Source organism: Elephantulus edwardii, unplaced genomic scaffold (genome assembly GCF_000299155.1).
Source record: "Elephantulus edwardii isolate Elephantulus edwardi_28Jun2011 unplaced genomic scaffold, EleEdw1.0 scaffold00339, whole genome shotgun sequence".
In the NCBI taxonomy this organism is placed as follows: domain Eukaryota; kingdom Metazoa; phylum Chordata; class Mammalia; order Macroscelidea; family Macroscelididae; genus Elephantulus; species Elephantulus edwardii.
In genome coordinates, this window is record NW_006400089.1 from 1,529,172 (window position 1) to 1,547,102 (window position 17,931).

Genomic DNA, 17,931 nt, shown 5'->3' on the forward strand with positions numbered 1-17,931 from the left:
CTGCTTTCAGCTAAGATCCATCTAACATCAGCTACAATATATATAAAATTATATATAATTTCCATTCATTCATTGTTTCCCTTTCTCCCTGCCCACCCTTCCCCCCAGTTTACTCTTCTCTTTGAAAAGTAAAAGAAAAATTATTTCATTGTTATACAATCCCTTCCCCCAAGTCCACTCCACTGTGCAGCCTTCGGTCTGGACTCCTCTTATGACAATAATACCTAATCATAAATCCCTTTTAAACAATTCTCTCCGTCATCTATTTCAATCATTATACATAATTCACCCCATCTTTCTTAGGCTCCCCCTAACCCCAATGTCAGTCCTGTTTTACAACAGTGGCACTATACAGTATTTGTCTTTTTGTGACTGAGATATTTCACTCAGCATAATGTCCTCCAGGATAAGTCATTTTAAGTAATATTTCATGAGTTCCTTGTTTTTCAATGTAATGTAGTATTCCATTATGTGAATATACCACAGCTTCTCTATACATATTCATTTGTTGGTGGACACTTAGGTTCTTTCCAGCGAATTGCTGGGTCAAATGGTATTTGTATTTGCAACCTTTTGAGAAAGCTTCATACTGTCTTCCAGAGTGGTTGCACCATTTTACACTCTCAACAAGAGTAAATAAGGGTTCCAGTTTCTCCACAACCTCCCCAGCATTTATTGCTTGCTGTTCTTTTAAATTGTGGTATTCTTTCTGGGGTGAGATGATATCTCATAGTTGTTTTGATTTGCATCTCTCTTAAAGGTAGGGATTTTGAACATTTCTTCATGTGTTTGTTTGCCATCAGAATGTCTTCTTTGGTGAAGTGTCTGTGCCCATTTTTTCAATTGAGTTGTTCGTCTTTATCTTTTTTGTGATGCTCCAGTATTTTATAAATTCTAGAGATACGTCCCTTATCTGACATGTCATTACCAAATAATTTTTTCCAGTCTCTGGCTGCCCTTTTTACCCTGGTGGAGAAGTTTTTGGATGTGCATAGGGATCTGATTCTTAGAAGGTCCCATTTTACCTATTTTATCCTCTCCTGGTTGTAGATTTTTCAGGACACTCAGAAGACTGTTTATGTTGTGGATTAGGACTTATAGAGTTCTTCCATGCTTTTCTTTAATGAAAAGCACTACGTCATCTTTTATTTTCTAGTTACTCCACATTGCACTTAAGTCATCAGCAAAACATAATCTCTAGGAACTGAAAGAATATCAAGTGAGGTGTTTCAGCAAACATAGGCCCTAGAATATGCTCACACACTTATGTCAAAAAATTTGGATGATAGTTACTTGACCAATTTACTGGAAGAGATCCATATTTGTGCCATTTTCATAAAAAGGACCCAATAGGATATGTAAATTATTGAACAATATCATTACTATCACATGCAAGCAAAATCTTGCTGAAGATTATTAAAAATTATTGGAGCAGCACATCAAAAGAGACTTGGAAGAATGAAGCTAAATTCAAAAGAGGCATTAGAACAAAGGATATGACTGCTATTATCAGATGAATGGATCTTAGCTGAAAGCAGAGAATATTTGAAAGATGTTTACTTGTGATTTATTGACCATGCAAAGGTATTTGACTATGTGGAACATATAAATTATGGATAACTTTGAGAGGAACAGAAATTGTAGAACACTTAATTGTGCTCATGTAGAACCTGTACAGAAACCAAGAAGTATTAACTCAGAGCCATTCAATCAAGGGATAGTACATGGTTCAAATCAGGAAAGGTGTCTATCAGGGTTATATCTTCTCTCTAAACCTATTCAGAATGTATGCTTAGCAAATCACTCAAGAAGTTGAACTATATAAAGAAGAATGTGGCATCAGAATTGGAGGAAGAACCTCATCAAGAACCTGAAAAACATGAAATATGCAGGTGACACAATCTTTTTTGTGGATAGTGAAGTGGATTTATAACTCTTCCTGAAGAAGTTCAAAGACTATATTCTTCAGTACAAGTTACACATCAACATAAAGAAAACAAAATTCCTCACCGCTGGACCAATAAGCAACATCATTGTAAATGGAGAAAAGATTTAAATTTCCAGAGATTTCTTTTTACTTGTTTCTACAGTCAACATTCATGGTAAGAGCAGCCAGGAACGCAAAAGGTGTAATATATATTGGACAAATCTGCTGTTTAAGACATCTCCAAAGTGTTAAAGAGCAATGGTCTCAGTTAAAGATAAAGGTGTGTCTGACCTAAGCCATAGTATTTTCAATTACTTCATACATATGTAAAAGTTGGACAGTGATTAAGGGAAACTTAAAAAAGAATTGATGCCTTTAAATTACAGTTTTGGCAAAGAATATGGAATCTTCCATGGACTGACAGAAAAACAAACACAAATTTTTGCATTGGGAAAGTGCATCCAGAGTGCTTCCTAAAGGTAGAAACAGTGAGTTTTTATCTTATATACTTTAGGGGAGCTCTGGAAGTCTAGGGGCAAGAAGCTGCCCTGCAATCCCAAAGACTTGTGGTTTGAGCCTACCAGTTTCTCTGTGGGATAAGGATGGACAGTCTCCTCCCCTGTGATTAACTGCCTCTGAAAACTCATCATAGGGTCAGCTCTGACAGTTTTGACTTGATGATCCACAACAACAGCAACATACTTAGGTATGGTCTCAGGAAAACCAGTTCCTAGAAAAGGACACCATGCATGGAAAGATGGAAGATCAGAGAAAAACCCTCAACAGGATGGGATGGTATATTGACTACAGAAATGGGCTTGAGCACAGAAAATATTGTGAGGATGCCTTAGGATCAGGCAAGGATTGAATTTGCTGCACTTGGGGTTTTTATGAGTTCAACTCAAGGGCATCCAATAACAGTAACATAAGTGTTCTAATGAGCATAAAATTGAGAGAAGGAAAAGATGACTTTATTTTTTTGTTGTTGTTTTTATGTGCCATTTTTAAAAGGGATAGGCAACACTCAGATCACAAATTCATTCATTCAAATACATACTAATTCAACACTTATTTCCTAAAATATATGTCAAATTGGCTGGGCCATGATTTTCATCAGCTTGACAGTTGTATAATGATGCATTTATCCCGATTTTGTGATCTGATGTTATCAAGGTGAATTAAGAGACACTTACTCAGGCTACCGCCCTGATAGAAGACTTTTCCTTGAGTATGGCCTGTGTTACTTTTTATCTTACAAAGATAAAAAAAGAAGCTAGCAGAGAAAGAAGGCTATTACTACTAACACAAAAGAAAAGTGGGAGCAAAGCATGTCCTTTGGGCATAGGTTCCATATGTTGAGAACACCCTGAACTCAGTGAAAGATTATTTTACACACACACACACACATCTCCAAGGAACATTGGACCCACAAAGATTGAAAGGAAGCAAAGACCGTTGATGCCCTATGTTCAGACTTCAAGTCTCCTAAATTATGAGAAAATAAATTTTCATTTGTTAGTCGTCTATAGCAGTGCTGAATAACTGAGATAGCCCCCCCATTTGTAGTTATTTTTTATTGCTGTCAAGTTGAGCATGACTCATAGCAACCCTATGAACAAAAGACCTGAAGCCTTTCTCAAAAGGCTTCAAATTTCCCAAAGTTCATACAACTTCCAGAGGCATGTTGTTTAGGAAGTGGATGCCACTCCTGCTTCCAATACCAGGCACTATTTTAGGCTCTTGCCTGGCTTTATAGTGCAGAGAGAGTCAGGAGTCAAAAGACAGCTGGTAAGCAAGTCTTTAGGATAAATAAGGCTGAAGTATAGATAAAAGTATAGATGCTCCATGAATAAATAGTAGTTATAAAAGTCTCTCTGAGGTGTCATTGGAGCTGGGATGGATGGGAAAAAGGGAATGTTCTTACAAAGGTTTAGGAAAGACTACCATATGCAGAAGGGGCATCTACTGTACCAACTACGGCTGAGAGTTTTTGCAAGATGGTAATCACTGGAGTCCATTGTTATTAACCTTCTGTTCTCTTACACTGAAGATAGCCTCATCCATTAGGTCCCAAGCGTTAGCATGGCCCTTCATCTTAGGTTGAGCAAGCTGTGGTGTACAAGTTCTGATAGAGTGGTATGTAATAAATTCAGAATTCTCCAAATATATAACAGTTATAAAACTATAAATACATATTTATAAAACTGATGACAGTTTTCTCCAGCCTGCAAAACTAGTTACTTTGCCTTGGAATTCTCCCCCCTCCCCTTTGTTTAGCCATGTACAGTAGTTTAAACTGCCTGTTTACCAGGAGAGGAAAGCATCTTTCCTAGATTAGCATTCAACTCTTTGAAACAGTTTGTCTCAGTCAAACACAAATTTTGCCTTAAACTGCCTGTTTACCAGAAGGGAAATGGATCTCTCCTGGATTAACATTTACCTTTTCAAAACTTTTGTTCTTCAGTTAAATGTGAACTATTTCATAAGTTAGACAACTGTTTTCTAGCAACTATGTGTAAAATGTTCTTTTTAAATGTAGAAATTCTGTAACTTTACTAACAAAAGTTTATTGTTTAGTGAATTAGTATTTAACCCAAGTATAAAAACTAGTGATCACTCCCAGTGGAGGCAGCAGTTTTTGAGGGGAATCTCAGTTTTATGCATTAAAGTGCTGTTATGGATATTGCAATCCATTGGTTTTATTGACAATTGACAATGGAAAGAAACTGTTGAGTTCAATAATAGTTCTATCAGACTGACCCCTGTATTATCAGTGTATACCTTAGCTTTCCTTTGGTCCAAGACCAAGTGTTCACAGATTTTGACTGTTTTCAGAGCAAGTAACAACTTTGAAAGCCATCCAGAAGAGACTGGGAATGATTCTAGTTATCACTCTATGAGTATCCAAGAAGGGTCCTCATTTGGAGTGGAAAGATGACAGGACCTGAACCTGTATGATCTTCATCCAAGAATTACATGCTGTTGTTGTTGTTCTTATGTGCTGTTGAGTAGCTTGCAACTCATACCGACCCTATGTACAACAGCCCTAAACTCTGCTCTATCCTGTGCCAATCACACTGTCTCTGACACACCCATCCCAATTACTCAGTCACTGAATCAATCCACCTCATAGAGGGTCTTCCCCTTCTGTGCTGTCCCTCCATCCTCCCAGGAATGATGTCCCTCTCAAAGAACCGGTCCCTCCTTACAACATGTCGAAAGTATGTCAGACGAAGCCTCAGAATCCTTGTCTCTAAGGAGCCACCTGGTTTAACCCTCTCCAGGATGAACCTGTTTGTTTTCTTAGCAGTCGATGCTCTTCTCCAGCACCACAGCTCAAAGGCATCCGTTCTCCTTCTATCCTCCCTAGTCATTGTCCAGCTCTCTGATTCATAACAAGTGATTGCAAAGACGATAGCATGTATCAGACACACCTTAGTCTACAGAGTGACACCATTGCTCTTCAGTACTTTGGAGACGTCCCTAACAGCAGACTTTCCCATTGCAATACGTCTTTTAATTTCTTGGTGACAAGAGTCTTGACTGTGGAGCCAAGCAAAATAAAGTTGTGAACAATCTCAATCTCTTCATCATCCATCCTGATGCTGCCAATTGGTCCAGTGATGAGAAACTATCTTTTTTTATATTGAGCCTCACAATCCATATTGAAGGCTGCAGTCCTTGACCCTCTGCAGAAAGTGCTTCAGGTTCTCCTCAGTTTCAGCAAGCAGGGTTGTGTCATCTGAATAACACAGATTGTTGATAGATCTTCTGCCAGTCCTGATGCCACACTTCTAATAGAACCCAGCCTTCTGGATAATCTGTCTGCATACAGGTTGAAAAGGTATAGAGGTAGGACACATCTCCAATTTTGAAGCATGCAGTGTTTCCTTGCTCTGTTCTGACAACTGCCTCTTGGTCCAAGTACAGGTTTCACATTAGCATGATCAAGTGTTCTGGGATTCCCATTCTTCTCAGAGTCAGCCACAGTTATGATCCACATAGTCAAACGCCTTTGCATAATCAATGGAACACAGACAGACATTCCTCTGATATTCCCTGCTTTCAGCTAAGATCCATTTAACATTAGCTACAATATCCCTAGTACCACAACCCCTTCTAAATCCAGCCTGGACTTCTGGCAATTCTCTACTGATGTGTTATACAGTCGTTTTTGGATAATCTTCAGTAGAATAAATTATATTGTTCTATAGTTTTCACACTCTGTTAGGTCACCCTTCTTTGGAATGGGAACAGATATAGATCTCTTCCATTCAGTTGGCCAAATGGTTGTTCTCCAGATTTCTTGGCGCAACTTGGTGAGCACATCCAGGGCAGCATCTGTTAGGTGAAATACGTCAATTGGTATACCATCAATTCCAGAGGCAGATATATTTGAATGAATGGAGTGAGCTGAGAAATGGGGAGCGGAGCAAGGAATGCATATCAGACTCAAGGTTAGAGACCAGAGTGGAGTTACTGTGTTGAAAATCAACACAAGGATGTGGATCCATTGTTCTGCCCTTCTTCTAGGGCTTAATGTCACCCCTCTTCACTCTAGTCACACAGGTCAGAGTGTCCCAAGTACAAGCTAGTACACAAGGAGACAGGTGGAGGTGAACCAGAAAGACAACCTCTAGTCTTATACCTTCGTCTAAACCCAAACAGATTCAGAACAAAGGAAACATCACAGCATCCAGAGTGTAGGGGAAAAGTCAACAGTAAAGTGCCTTTGCTCCACCTTTCATTGTGCTTGTATTGTCCATGAGTAGTCTGCAGTGAAGCGGGAGGGAGGGACATGCAAAGGGTTAATGTACTGAGATGTCCACTGCAGGGTTGATGGCATAGGCCCACCCACTATACTCTGTAGGAAAGGTCTGGTAATGTTTTGCAGACTGAGACCCTGGAAACAGATCTGCTCTGACATACCTAGGGTTTCCACGAGTTGGGTCAACTTAACAGGTTTAGATACAAAACCATTTCATTTTTTTGGTAGATATCTCCATATAAAATTAAGATAACATAATACATTGACCTTGTCTTGTAGCATAATGCATTTTAAATGAATTAATATCTAATAAAAACCCATATCGTCACCTGGTAACTATGAAGCCTTGAGCTATACTCTGCAAATACAGCATATAATTGTCCAGATTTTTGAAAAAAATATGTGTGGTTAACTGTTTCATGGCTTCTAAATCCTGTTAAAGAAAAGACCAACATTATGTTAGAATTCATGTGCCAGGAGCAAACTTATTTCTAAAATATTTTCTATATATTTAACAAACTCTTAAGCATGATTGTTGTTGTTGTTATGTGTCATCAAGTTGCTTGCGACTCATAGCAACCCTATGTACAACAGCCCTACAAAGTGCCCTATCTTGTGCCAATCTTATTGTTTCTGACACACCAACCTCCATTACTGCAGTCAATGAATCAATCTATCTCATAGAGGGTCTTCCTCTCTTGCACTGCCCCTCCACCCTCCAAGCATGACATCTCTCTCCAAGGATTGGTCCCTCTTTACAACATGTCCAAATTATATCAGACAAAGCTTCAGAATCCTTGCTTCCAAGATCTTCTCTAGACATCATGGTCCCGCTTTCTGATGCATAGCAAGTAATTGCAAAGACCATGGCCTGATTCTAACTATGGATGATAAATAGTCTTTAAAAAGTCAGAGCGTTGTTTAATTTTGCCAAAGAAACTTCTAATCAGTAGGTCTAAAGCAGTCAGATAAACTAATTGTTAAGTTGGTAAGATTACACCTGCGAAATAGAAAAGGGAAGTTTGCATCCTTTAGATAGATAGATAGATCTAGATCTAGATCTAGATAGATAGATAGATAGATAAATAGATAGAGATAGAGATAGAGATAGAGATAGATACAGAGATAGATAGATATAGATATAGAGATAGAGATGATATAGATAGAGATAGAGATAGAGATAGAGATAGAGATAGATAATCTTTCAGTCTTAAACAATGTCAAGGGAATTTGATGTTTAACTTTCTATGTGAGCTAAATCCCAGATATCAATGACTGCATTTTGCACAGGTGCTGAAATGGATTCACAAAGCCACTGAGCTCTGGTGCACAGGTCTGCAGGAAGGACAGACTAGCCAGGGAGTCTGACATATGCCACAGGCAGAAAGCCTTGGGGATAGGGATCCCATCAGACAGGATACAGAGAGAGGTGAGCAGTTCCCAGTTTCTTTTAGAAACCACATATCCAGGGGCTTCTGGTCCACTCAGATGAAGCAAGTTGGTGCAGACCCACTGACATGAGGCAGGCCTTGAAGTGGGATTGCCAACCTTGCATTAATAGTTTCCACTCAGGTCACTAACCTTGAATGATATGCACCTTTCCCCATTTTCCCCAGCTCGCTGGGCTTATTTCAACATTATCTTGCCTCATGTAATTCTCTGACAGAGGATGGTACTGGTTCATTTCCTGTTAACATTCCAGTTCAGTGAGGACCCTGAACCCTTCTTATTGCTCAGAGTAACAACTGGAATAATTTTCAGTCTTTTGTGGATGGATCTCAAAGCTGTTGCTTGCTCTGCATATTCCTTTTACAGAGGAATACCACTCAACACATATACCATTTTATAAAATATTCTTCATGACAGTAACTGGGTTGCAATCTAGATTTTAGTGGAAACTTTTTTTTTTCACAATATCCAAAGCATTTTATTGCAGATCTAGGAGGGCAGAAAACTGTCTCCCCACTTGGGAGTGTCATTATGTTCTTATATTTTGGTTAGATTTTGGTAAAGTTACAGATTTTTTACATCTTAAAAGAACAGTTTACACATAGTTCCTAGTAAACAGATAACATTAAATAGTTAACAACTGAGAAAAGTAGTTTTGGAAAGATAAATACTAATCCAGGAAAGATGCATTTCCCTTCCTGGTAAACAGACAGTTTAAGGTACAATTTACATATGACCAAGAAAAACAGTTTCAAAGAGGTAAATGTTAATCTAGGAAAGTCACAAAAACAGTTTCAAAGAGGTAAATGTTAATCTAGGAAAGTCACATTTCAGTTTTATAACTATACTGCTATGTTAAGTAACAGTTTTGCAATGTAAAAGGGATATGTAAGAAAACTGGAAATTGCAAGGCTGGTGGTCCTTTCTTCAGGAACCATGTAACAAGCAGTACCCTTGATAGTCACTATTTCCCAAGCTGAGACACTCAGGCTTTGAAAAGGTAACTTCCATATCTTTGTAATTTATGATTTCGTGTGTGATCCTAGACACAAATTTTAATAGAAAAAAAAAGCCAATTTCTACATTTTCTTTAAAGAAGTCTGAATTACTTTTATAACCATATGTTGTTGTTAAATAATTAAAAATTATATGATTAATTATATGATTAGTTATATGATTAATTATATGATTAATGATTAAAGGTGTGTCTGGTACAGGCCATGGTCTTTGCCATCACTTGTTATGCATCAGAGAGCTGGACATTGACCAGGGAGAACAGAAGGAGAATTGATGCTTTTGAGCTTTGGTGTTGGAGAAGAGTGCTGAGGGTGCCATGGACTGCCAAGAAAACAAACAGATTCATCCTGGAAAGGGTTAAACCGGGCTGCTGCTCCTTGGAGGCAAGGATTCTGAGACTTCGTTTCACATACTTTGGTCATGTTGTAAGGAGGGACCAGTCCTTGGAGAAGAACATCATGCTTGGGAGGGTGGAGGGAAGGCACAGGAGGGGAAGGCCCTCTGGGAGGTGGATTGATTTGGTGACTGGGGCAATCGGGATGAGTGTGTCGGAGACAATGCGATTGGCACAGGACAGAGCAGAGTTTAGAGCTGTTGTACATAGGGTTGCTATGAGTCGCAAGCGACTCGACGGCACATAATAACAACAACAATGATTAAAGATCAAGTGACTTTCAGCATTTTCTGTGGTATTTGTAAATGTGAGTCCTGGTGTTCAAATATTTCTTACCACCCAAAAATATCCTGTGAAATCTGTCTAGAGATAAGTATTTAGGATGACTTACCTATAAGAAGAAAAATCAGTATAAATATAGCTATTAAAATCTTCCAACTTTGGGTTACCCTAGAAAAGGTAAAAGGAACAAAAATATGTATATATTTTTATATATGTATTATACACCATTAAGCTTGTGTACGAACTTCAAACTTAAGTACTACAACATGCATATATTTTTATATGTGTAATATATATATACCATTAAGCTTATGTACAAACTTCAAAATTTACTACAATCATGATAACAAACTTCTCATTGCTTACTTTGAGATGAGTCATTAGATTAATTCAATTTCTAACGTAGCTTCCTTCATCATTTTGAAATTGGGAGAAATAATTTTCAGGATAGAGTTTGTACAATTGCACGTAGACACACACACACACACACACACACACACACACACACACACACTATCCCTTATGCCACAGCCTCTTCTATATACAATTTGAATATCTGGCAGTTCCTTTTTTATATAACCTTGTTGATATTCCAGCCATTTTTAAAGAACCTTCAGCAAGATTTTATTTGGGTGGGATATTAATGATACTGTTCAATAATATCCATTTAGAAATTATTCTATTACCATTATGAGAGATACAGTAGCCCTACGTTCAGACTTTTTCTTTCCTCCTCAGGATTGCCCCTGTTAGCCATTAGTATATTTTGATCTCCACATATTTCTCTATTTTAAATACCACTTATAAGCAGGATCATATGCTATTTGTCTTTCTGTGACTGAATTATTTCTCAGCATGTTTTTAAGTTTCATCTGTGTAATTGAGTGTATGATAACTCCATTTTTCTGACAATCATATTCATTCTATGGATGCATTTGTTCTTCATTTATCTGTACATGGACATTTCAGTTGCTCCCACATTGTGAAACTTGTGAGAAGTGCTACATTGATGTACAGGTTTTAATTTTTGTTCCATCTTTGAATTATTTTTATAGTCTCTAGGATTAGTATTATTGATTCATACATATATCTATACTGTTTCTTAAAAGCTATTATCTATATATGGTCTAATTGTTGTTGATAGTTGCCAACAAGTTGATTCTAACTCATGACAGCCCTGTGTGTGCAAAGTAGAATTTCTCTGTAGAGTTTTCATGGCTATCTATGACCTTTAAGAGGTAGATTGAGAGTCCTGGCTTCTAAGACAAATCTTGGCTGGCTTGCAGTACCAACCATGAGGTTGATGATTCAGCACTTAATTATTTGTATCACTCTGGGACTTCTATGATTTAATGATTTTTGTTGTTGCTGTTCTTAAGTGTCCTTGAGTCAAGTACTACTCAAGTGACAGTATGAACAACTCCTTGAGTCAAGTACTACTCAAGTGACCCTATGAACAACAAACCTGTAACTTGACCTATCCTTTTCCATCCTCATCAACTCTGATGTATTTGAACCTATTACTACAGTCACTATGTCAATTTCATTTCACTGGAAATTTCATTTCACATATGTCATTTCATTGGAGGCCTTCTTTTTAACTGATACTCCATGTTTCCAAGCATGATGTCCCTTCCCAAGGAATAGCCTCTCTTAGCAACATTCCCAGTGTATGAGAGATGAAGCTTCACTATCTTTGCCTCCAAGCTGCACTCTGGATGCACTTTTCCCAAGATGTACCTATTTCTTCTTTTGCCAATCCATAGGATATTCAGTGCTTTTCTCCAATACCACTTCTCAAAGGTATCAATTCTTTTGTCATCCTTATTCATTGTTCAGCTTTCAGACATAGAGCAAGGGATCAGAACGACCATGCCTGAATCAGGCGCACATTAGTCTTCAAACATATATTTCTCTTTTAAAGTCAACTGTTCAGTTAATTCTCAATTACATACTTACAACAAACTCAGTGGCAACTAAAATTTCTTTCTCCAGAGTGCTAATCAAGGCATATTGCAAAAATGGTTTTTAAAGTGGATAATCTGTGAAACTTTAAGTTAAAGTAATAATCTTCTTGCTAAGGTTCATTCTTTTTGAAAGGATTACTTCTCTTTCATAAAATACTGGACAATTTACCATATAGTTAGCAGTTAATGCATAATAGCTCTGTTATAAGATAGAATAGACATAAAGGTGTTGGGGAGAGAATGGGAAAAGAGTGAATAGATAACACTGCTTTAGAACAGATGAGGGGAATAACTGTCTGAAAGGAATATATGATTAGGAATTATATTTATAAAAACAATCTGGAACAAGAGGAGCATTGTGGGGAGGGTTGGAGAAGGATGAGGGAAGGTAGAAGAAAATGTTCAACAATGAAAAACTAAAATTAAAACATTGTCAATGTTAAAAAACTTAAATAAATAGCATAATGAAGGAAAAAGTAAGATCCTGCAAAAAAATACTGTTTACCTCAACAAAGAAAAGACTGTTACAAATAAGAAACAAAAGGAAAACTCTAAGAGAAAGATTAACAATTTTTACTATAATAAAATTTAAATTTCTTTATGAAAATAACCCAAAACATTAGCAGTTGAAGCTCACAGGCAACTCCTTAAAGTAAGATGAATAGTCTCTTCTGCTATCAGTATTACCAGCTTCAGAAACACAACTGAAGGTTGACATTGAGAGTTATAATCAAAAGTAGCATTGGGTACTAGCTTAAAAGTTGTGAATTTTAGCCCACCCAGTGATAATGAAAAAAAAGTACTAAGACAAGACTCTAAGCATCTACTAAAGAAGACCAAAGATTTCAGTCTTCAACATGGATTACACTTCAACATCAAGAAAACAAGAAACCTCACAATTGGACTAAAAGGCACCACTATAGATGGAGAAAAGATTAAAGTTGTCAATGATTTCATTTTATTTGGATCCACAAACATCATCCATGGTAGCAGAAGTCAAGAAGTCAAAAGTGTTGTATTGGGGAAATCTGCTCTCAAGATTTCAAGGGTCTCTTCAAAGTGCTAAAGAACGGATGTCAGTTTAAAAACCAAGATGTGTCTGATGCAATTGCTCCCTATACATCTGAAAGCTGGACAATGATAAAAATGAAAAAAGAAGAATCAATCAATATCTTTGAGTTGGTGCTGGAGGAAACACTTGTCAGCCAAATATTGCTCTAATTTGAACATCTAAATTAAGGCGGACTAGGGCAAAGGATCTGCCATCTATTTCCAAAACAAAAGGCCCTTGAAAACCCTGTGCACAGTAGAGCACATTTAATTAGACTAGCAGATGTGGCATCTGAGGCTGAGCCCTCTGGTTGGCAAATACAAAGAAGGAGGAATAGTTGTAAGCAGATAGTAATTATTGGAACATGGAATGTGAGAAGCATGAATGTAGGTAAATTAAATACTGGGCATTGGCGAAATGAGATGGATTGTCATGGGACATTTTGAATCAGACAGTCATATGATCTACTATGTTGAAATGAAAAGGTGAGGGAAAATGGGGTCATATTCATAGTTAAAAAATCCATTTTCAGATCTATCTTGAAATACAATGAGTTACATAAATGCATGACAGGAAAACCTGTCAATAGCACTATCTTTCAAATATATGCACCAACAATCAGAGCCAAAGAGGATGAAATATACAATTTCTACCAATTTTTTGCAGTCTGAAATCAACCAAACATGCAACCAAGATGCACTATTATTAATGACTGACTGGAATACAAAAGCTGGGAGTGGAGAAGAAGGATTAATAGTCAGAAAATATGGGTTTGGTGATAGAAATTTGTACAGTCAATGATTTATTCATTGCAAATACCTTTTATGGGAAACATAAATGGAGACTACATACATGAACCTCATCTGACAGTTTGCCCAGGTATCAGATCAATTACATCTTAGAAAGAATTGTTAGAGAAGCTCAATATCAGCTGTGAAAATGGAGTGCTGATTGTGGAACAGATCATCAGCTACTCATATGTGAGTCAAACTGAGGCTAAAGAAAATAAAATCAAATTCATAAGTACCAATATTTGATCTTTAATCTATCCTACTTGAATTTAAAAAAAAAACACAAAAAAACGCAACAAAACAACACATTGTAAGAACAGATTTTGAGGCCTTAGACACTCATAAGTGAAGCCCAAATGAGCTGTGGGAGGATGTCAAGAATATTATCCATGAAGAATGCAAAAGGTCATTACAAAAACTGTTGTTGTTGTTGTTATGTGCCATTGGAAAGGCAAAGATGGATGCTGCAAAAGACTCTGAATATTGCACTAGAACACTAAGAACTGAAAACAAAGGGAAGAAATAAAAAAGTGAATGAACTGAACAGAAGATTTCAAAGGACAGCACAGGAAGACAAAGCAAAGAATTATAATGAAATGTGCAAAAATTTAGAGTCAGAAAATCAAAAGGGAAAAACTCACTCCGCATTTTTAAGCTGAAGGAACTAAATAAATTCAAGCCTTGATATACGATACTTAAGGATGCTATGGGCAGAATATTAAGTTATCCAGAAAGCAATAACCTGCATTACGCAGATGACACAGCTTTGTTTGCCAAAACTGAGGAAGACCTGAAGTGCTTGCTGCAGAAGATCAAAGACTGTACTCTTCAATATGAATAGAAGTTCAACATCAAGAAGACAAAATTTATCACCACTGGGCCTATTAGCAACACCAGAATAGATGGAGAAGAGATTGAGGTTGTTAACAGCTTCAGCTTGCTCAGCTTCACAGTCAATACTCTTGGCACCAGCATTTAGGAAATCAAAAGACAAATTTCACTGGGAAGTCTGCTGTCAGGAACCTCTCCAGAGTACTGAGAAGCAAAGAATTCAGTCTGGAGACTAACGTGTTCCTGATACAGACCATGGTCTTCACAATTACTTGCTATACATCAGAGAGCTGGATAATGACTAAGGATGACAGAAGAAGAATGGATGCCTTTGAGTTGTGGATCTGGAGTAGAGTCTGGAACATTCCATGGGCCACCAAGAAAACAAATAGGTCTGTCTTGAAGAGGGTGAAACCACCTTTCTCTTTAGAGAACATGGTTTTGAAGCTCTGTCTCACATACTTTGGGCACTTGGCCAGGAATGACCAGTCCTTGGAGAAGGACATCATGCTTGGAAGGGTGGAGGGACAGTGCAGGAGAGGAAGACACTGGATGAGATGGACTGATACAGTAACTAGGGCAATGGTGGTAGATGTGTTGGAGTCAGGACAGGGCAAGGTTCAGAGCTATTATACATAGAGTCACTATGAGTTGGAGGTAACTCGATGGCACAACAACAACAACCAAGAAGCATTAAAGAAGATGGAAAGAGTATACAGTCACTGTACAAAAGAATTACCTGACGCAGAACAATTTTATGAAACAACAATTGATCAAGAGGCAATAGTAATGAAGGAGAAGTTAAAGCTGCTCTAAAGGAATTGGCAAAAATCAAGGCCCAAGGAATTTATGGAATATCAGTTGACATATTTCAACAGACAGATGCAGCCCTGGGTATGCTCACCAGGCTGTCCAAAGACATCTGGAGTATAGCCACCTGGCCAACTGACTGGAAGAGATCTATATTTATTTCCATTCCAATAAAAGGTGATCCAACAGAGCATGAAATAATACATCATATCATTAATATCACACAAGCAAAATGGCAAAATCCTGCCAAAGATTGTCCATAAGTGACTGAAATGATACAGAAAGAAAACTATCAGAAATACAAGCTGAATTTAAAGAGAATGTAACACTTAGGGACATCACTGTCAGTGTCAGATGGATCTTAGCCAAAACCAGAGAGTACCAGAGGAATGTCTATCTGTGTTTCATTGATTATGCAAAGGCCTTTGGCTGAGTGGATCACAATAAATTGTGGCTAATGTAAAGAAGAATGGAAATCCCAAAACATCTAATTGTGCTCATGCAAAATCGATACTTGATCCAGGAGGAGGAAGTCATCAGAACAGAACTAGGAAATAAAGCATAGTTCAAAATCAGAAAAGGAGTGTGCATCAAGGATGTGTCCTGTCTCCATATCTTTTCAGTCTGCATAAAAAGATCATTCGACTAAAATAATTTATGAGGAAGAATGTGGCATCAGGATTAGAGGAAGCCTCATCAACAACCTGCATTATGCAGATGATACAACCTTACTTGCTGAAACTGAGGGAGGCCTGAAACGTTTGCTGCAGAAGGTCAAGGACTGTAGTTTGGAATATGGATTGAAGCTCAACATCAAGAAAATGAAGATTTTTTTCACTGCTGGGGCAATTGGGAACATCATGATAGATGGAGAAGGGATTGGGATTGTTAACAATTTCAGCTTGCTTGGTTCCACAATCAACACTCTTGGTACCAATAGTCATAAAATCAAAAGATGAATTGCATTAGGAAATTCTACTGTCTGGGAATCTATCCAGAGTGCTGAAGAACAAGGAAATGAGTCTAAAAACTACGGTGTGCCTGATTCAGGTCATGGTCTCTACAATTACTTACTATGTATCAGACATCTGTACAATGACTAAGGATGGCAGACAAAGAATTTATAATTTTGAGAAGTAGTGCTGGAGAAGAATATTGAATATGTCATATACTGCCAAGAACTAGGTCTGTCCTGGAGAGGGTGAAACTAAGTTTCTCCTTGGAGGCTAGGATTCTGAAGCTCTGCTGTACATACTTTGGGCATGTAGCCAGGAGAGATCAGTCTTTGGAGAAGGATATCATGCCTGGAAGGGTCAAGGAACAGCCCAGGAAAGGAAGACCCTGGATGATATGGATTGACATAATTACTGGAGTAATGAGGGTAAGTATGCTAGCGACAGTAATATTGGCTCAAGATATAGCAGAGTTCAGAGCTGTTATACATAGGGTCACTATGAGTCACAGTTGACTCAACAGCACATAACAACATGGACTGACAAAAATACCCCAAATAATTCTTTCCTGGAGGAAGTACAGCCAGAGTGTTTCTTGGAGATAAGGATGATAAAACGTTAGCTAACCTATTTTAGCCATATTGTTAGAAGGGACTAGTCCTTGGGAAAGGTGGAGGGTCAGAAAGGAAGATTCACAACAAGATGGATTGACAGTGACTGTAACAATCAGCTGTAGCATTTTGGAGATTGTGATGACAGAGTAGGATAGGGCAGAATTCCAACTGGTTATTCACAGGGTTGCTGTGAGCTGTAGTCAATCTGATGGCACCTACAACAATGGTAATAGTGATGCTATGAGAGAAAGGCTTGTCCATGTGCTTCTGTAAAGGTAACAGCCAGGAAAACCTTATGAAGCAACTCTTCTTTCCTTGAGTGCATGGGAGCATCACAAGTAAGAACAGACTCCAAGGCAGTGAGTTTGGATTTTGTTTCCTTTTCAGAATTTGTCCACAATCCTATGGAATGGACCTAGACTTCATTTATATGGAACACAGAAAGCACACGGATGAAAAAAGCCACTCAGAGAAAACAGCTTGAAAATTTTTTCTCTAAAAAGAAGAGTGGATTTAGTATCTCCTGTACATGGGTACATATAACAAATATGATTTGTATAGCATGAATAAGTGGCTATGGAAAGAACTCTACAAAGTAACATACCAGTGTGTGCCAGGGCTTTCGAGTGGCGAGGGTAGAGCACTGACATCAGCATCATCACTGGCTTCTTCAGAACCATCTCTAAAAACTCTGTCGTCCATTCTTGGCTTTGGCCTTCCAATCATTTTCGCCTATTAACTAACAAGCAGCTAGTAGCAGGAAGTCTACCACTCTTTCTCATTCCTATCTTATGAAAAACATGGAGCTGCAGATAACACATTTGTCTTTCTTTGTTTATGTTACATATGCCTCTCCTTCAAGTGAAAACTCTAAATAAGCACATCTTGAAATGCCCAGACTCCTTTGTTGCATCACTGTTCTGTGACACATCATAATGGTAGCATGGCCCGTGCCCTGCACACGAGGTGTACACACAACCATCTGTTCATTGACATCACAGTCAATTGAGTACATGCTTTCACTGCAACATGTTTAAAACATACTGGATAAGTACCCACTACACTGCTATAATGGAG

At 37.9% G+C, this 17,931-nt stretch overlaps 1 protein-coding gene across 1 annotated transcript in view; it reads right to left on the reverse strand.

Annotated features, from left to right (window-relative positions):
* The window catches only part of SUN3 (Sad1 and UNC84 domain containing 3), a 93,890-nt gene extending 76,310 nt beyond the window's left edge, over window positions 1–17,580 (reverse strand). The window contains exon 1 of the mRNA XM_006901617.1: window positions 17,459–17,580. Within this exon, the coding sequence (XP_006901679.1) occupies window positions 17,459–17,580 (122 nt within the window). The remainder of the gene's footprint in view (window positions 1–17,458) is intronic.
* Window positions 17,581–17,931: the final 351 nt, after the last annotated feature.